The sequence below is a fragment of the Vigna umbellata genome, chromosome 9 (assembly GCF_029865625.1).
Source record: "Vigna umbellata cultivar VRB3 chromosome 9, Vumbellata_1.0, whole genome shotgun sequence".
NCBI classification, from domain to species: Eukaryota; Viridiplantae; Streptophyta; class Magnoliopsida; order Fabales; family Fabaceae; genus Vigna; species Vigna umbellata.
In genome coordinates, this window is record NC_142173.1 from 46,686,601 (window position 1) to 46,691,245 (window position 4,645).

Sequence of the window (4,645 nt, forward strand, 5' to 3'; positions counted from 1 at the left end):
AAGGTAGTTGGTGACATTAATGTATATTTATTATTAGTGTTATCAGAAAACACTGACTTTAGCATTAGAGTGTTTTCTACAAGTAGGACTCCAATCGATCAAACAGTAGTAAGAATGGATTAAAGATAAAACCTTGACCTGTTTGGAGATTTGAAACTTTTTGAAGAAGAAGTTGACTTAATCTCGACCCAATAAATAAACCAAAACATTTTCTTTTCGTTGCCTTCTCTTCTTCTTACATTCAATATTTATACGTTTTCTTTTCCCTTTCCACTAGAGTTTACAGAACAAAATTTAGAAAGTGTCCAACTAATCATTAAAATAATGTTCAAAATAAATATGTTCAAAGCAGAAAAATATCATGAAATAAGTAGAACTATCATGCATTCTTCTACACTGGATAGAATTAATCGAATGTGCAATATAACATATACGATTTCATTTTCACAAAGTAACATTTTATTAATAAATAAGAAATGCTTAACATAAGGCATAAACAAGACTCCATGGAGACACACAGATAACTAGCAAAACCAAACTGGCCATCTGAGGAAAAAGCTAAACCAAGACGAAGACACCAAACAAAGGAAGCATAAATTATACAAATACAATGCCACAAATCATATATGGCAACTCCACTGCATCATTAAGGCACTCCCAATAAATATGATATTATATCAGTACATGTGACTATATTTAGATGCATAAAATGCCTTATTGAAACTCAACACATCCAAAAGTAAACACACTTCCCACCACCTCTCTGATACACCTTTCATATAGCATGACTTATGACAACTTTGCATGTCTAAGACCGAATGCTTTTATCCTGCTAAGACCTTCTTTCAGATCAGAAGGGTCAACAGCAAGACTAAACCGAATCCAATTCTTTAGTCCAACGATAACACCTACATGTATATTATCCTTGATCATCGCATCTTCATCATTTGTCACAAGTCAATGGAATTTCAATAATGACTTGAAAAAATTCTTACCAGGAAAAAGAATTACAGATTCCTCTTTGACCAACTTACTGCAAAATTGTACATCATCAACAATATCCTCAAGTTGGGAAAGGTTAATCTCCACCTACTCCATCATTTTTCATTAGTTGATAATGTTACTAATCTACAACATTATGAAAACTGTAAATTTCTTTATGCCACTCACCATTACAACCATGGCTCCTTCTGGTTTCAGAGGGCATGTCAAGCAAGGGATCTCCTTACACCCATCATAGAATATGTTTGCAGCCTCTCTCAGTATACCAAGATTATTTGAATGGAAATCCTTTGGAGTTTTCTCAAGTATTTCTGGTATCGCTGCCTGCTGATAATGTAAAATGCACTATTATTTACAATGGATAAACATGTATTAATTAGTTATTTTTATATCAATTGGTTATTACCTGCACGATGGTTGGAGGGTTATCAGTGATCTCTATATAATCGGTTATTTTGGACACGATCTAATAAACAAGAAAAAACAATTGCATTATTAGTATAAAATAGTCTCAGTCAAATATTAAGATGTCTGCTGATAAATCTAACATGGTTAACACACAATTGAGTTTTATCAGTTTATTTTCTTGTAAGTAAAAAATGTTAACTTGATTACATAAATATTGATTGCGAATATGATTAAGTGACAATATTGAATCATGTAATACTTTTTCTATGTCTAGGTTATTCCTACTTAATTTTTTTAAATAAAACAACTACTTTTAGAGCAATAATTTTTTAAGCACAAAAAGGTTATGAACAAAAACAAACCCCAGATTTTTGAAGAATTCCTTGAGGATCACATATGGCTATCCAACCGATTCTCCAACCAGGAATAATCCATCTTTTTGAAAAAGAACCAATCGAAATAACTGGCACTATTGAAGAAAACTCTCCCATGGACACAAAAGGTTTGCTTCCAAAAACTACATGGGCATAAACTTCATCAGAGATGACAAAGATTCCAAGTTTGTTTGCAATCTCTGCAACCTGCAATTAATAGTCATGAAAAATCAATACATTTTATTTTTCTCAACCCAAATGAATTTCAACTAAAGATACCTTTTTCAGATGTTCATACGCAAACACATTCCCACAAGGACTACTGGGGCTGATCATGACCAAAGCCACAGTATTCTCATCTGCTAAATTTTCTAAAGAGTCAAGATCAACTTCCCAACCTCTCTCAGGCAAAAGATCAAAATATCGAACTTCAAGGTCACAACGAGAGGCACGAAGTTCGTACTGAGGGTACCCTGGCTTTGGAAGGAGAACGTTGGCCCCAGGACGTGCAATGGAAGGTAAGATTATATCTATCGCTTGTGTGCCACCAATGGTGAGAAAAACATTCTCTGCTGAGAGCTTATGTGGAAGATGAGAGGAGAGATGATCTGCAATAGCCCTGTTATGAAATATATGATAGTGATAAGGTTTTTGAGTTTATCACAAACTGATGAAGTGATTATTGGTATTAGATTGTAGAATGATTTAGAAAGAAGTTTGAAGAAACAAACCTCTTAGCCTGAAGTAAGCCATGAGTGGGAGGGTAACTGTTGAAGTTAAAAGAGTGAACTGATGTTGTAACAGCATCAAGAGCCACATTTGTAGTACGAAACAGTGGGTTATCAGTAGGATCTACACGACCAAGACGAATCACAGGTCTGGTGTCTTCGTGGTTGACGCTGTCCAGCAACATGTCATAGATTCCTCCCACAGTGATGTTTGAAGCATTCAACTCTTTGTCCTCCATAATCTTAGTTGGTCAATGAGGATGATGATTGAATTATGAGGAGAAGGTAGCAAAGATAGCTAAGAACACAATACTAAGAATGAGACCAACTTCATATATAGATAGCATCTCTGTCAAAAGTTAGCATGACAGAGAAAAATATGTTACCGTATAAATACCATATAATTATCATTATGACGGTATTTTTATACAATTTTATACTATATTGTAATATAAGGAAAATGTTTTTTTCACATTAGTTCTAACTGTGGATAATCCACATTTAAAATATTTTGATTATTAAAAAAGTTATTTTTTATATTTATAAAGAAAAAAAAGATAAAAAAAATAAAGGGTTAAATATGTTTTTAGTCCCTAAACTATTGGTCGTTTCTGGTTTTCGTCCCTCTTCTAAAGTAAGGTACAATTTGGTCCTCATTCTTTAGAAAAACGTTCGTTTTAGTCCTCAAAATTTTGTTTTTAGTCCTCAAAACGTTCGTTTTTTCGACTAAAACGAACGTTTTTTAAAGATTAAGGACTAAATTGTACCTTACTTTGGAAGAGGGACGAAAACCAGAAACGGTCAATAGTTTAGGGACTAAAAACATATTTAACCCAAAAATAAAATAGTAAATATAAAATGTGTGTAAAAGTTTGTTGCAAATGATAGTTATATATATATATATATATATATATATATATATATATATATATATATATATATATATATATATATATATATATATATATATAGGTTTGCTAACGTTGTTTTTCAGGTACATTTTAGCAATGGGTACCGGATTTTAGTAGACAAAAATACTCTTATATATCATGGATTCTAAGTTTTAAGGTTAAGGGTATTTTAATAATTTTCATTCTCAAAACTTAAAAAAAAAAACCCAAACCCTTACTCACTTCTCTCATTCCCCTTAGTCACTTCTCTCATTCCTCTCAATCCTTTCTCTTTCATCTCTCTCACTCCAATCTTTTCTCTGTCATCCCTACTCTAGTTCCAATTGAAAAAATCAGAAACATTTGCCTTTAAACAATTTGTCTTTGTAAAGAGTTGAGTCATTGACATATTCACCTTCACGCAAAGGTTCATTCAAAATCTCTTCAATTTCACCATTTTGACTAACCTCTCTAATTTCATCATGCATATGTCCCTCCAGGCCAATTACCAATTCTTTCGAATGTTATTATGCTTGTAAAAATTAGATAAAATTATATATGACAAAAATTATAAAATGAAAATTCATTATAAAGTCATTTTTTGTAATTCCTTTGATGTCATTATGCTTGTGAAAAATAGATAAAATTAGATAAGACAAAAATTATAAAATAAAAATTTATTATAAAATCATTTTTTTGTAAGAAATTGTTTAACAGCAAGTATTTCTGAGATTTTTTCTAGGTCAATTACCAATTCTTTTATGCTTGTGAAAATTGGAATCATTTTTTTTGTAAAGTGTTTCTGATTTTTTTTCAATTGGGGCCTACAATAGAGATTGACAGAGAAAAGATTGGAGTGAGAAAGATGAAAGAGAAAGGGTTGAGAGGAATGAGAGAGGTGAGTAAGGGTTTCAGATGTTTTTTTTTTAGTTTTGAGAATGAAAATTATTAAAATACCCTTAACCTTAAAACTTAGAATTCATGATATATAAAGATATTTTTTTTCTACTAAAATCCATTGCTATTGCTAAAATGTATCAACTGAACAACAGGCGCGTTAGCAAACCCCATATATATATATATATATATATATATATATATATATATATATATATATATATATATATATATGATGGGATTGAATTTCTTAAAATATAATTAACAAAATTTGTTAGACGTAAAATCCATTGTAAAATAGGGATATAAGTCGTATTGTAAAAAAAAATACTAAAACATCGTGTAA

General features: G+C 31.1%; 1 protein-coding gene across 2 annotated transcripts; it reads right to left on the minus strand.

Moving 5' to 3' along the window:
• Positions 1-447: 447 nt before the first annotated feature.
• On the minus strand, positions 448-2,800 carry LOC124832073 (nicotianamine aminotransferase 1-like). 2 transcript variants are annotated; one of them, XM_047306290.2, is made up of 7 exons: positions 2,516-2,800; positions 2,064-2,403; positions 1,773-1,991; positions 1,409-1,468; positions 1,171-1,326; positions 996-1,089; positions 448-908 (listed from the first exon to the last, which is right to left on the minus strand). In XM_047306290.2, the coding sequence occupies exons 1-7, from the start codon at positions 2,749-2,751 to the stop codon at positions 790-792; spliced, it is 1,224 nt and encodes a 407-aa protein (XP_047162246.1). In that variant the 5' UTR covers positions 2,752-2,800; the 3' UTR covers positions 448-789. The 2 variants fall into 2 exon arrangements, with proteins under 2 accessions (XP_047162246.1, XP_047162178.1); XM_047306222.2 differs by having other exon boundaries at positions 1,171-1,329.
• Between the last annotated feature and the right edge of the window lie 1,845 nt (positions 2,801-4,645).

Bases quoted from the DNA above. Each gene is read 5' to 3' on its own strand.
- LOC124832073 (XM_047306222.2), bottom strand. From the start codon at position 2,751: ATGGAGGACAAAGAGTTGAATGCTTCAAACATCACTGTGGGAGGAATC. The intron at 2,404-2,515 runs GTTTGTTTCTTC...ATTTCATAACAG, and splicing joins GGCTTACTTCAGGCTAAGAG to GGCTATTGCAGATCATCTCT. The intron at 1,090-1,170 runs GTGAGTGGCATA...ATGATGGAGTAG, and splicing joins AAGGAGCCATGGTTGTAATG to GTGGAGATTAACCTTTCCCA.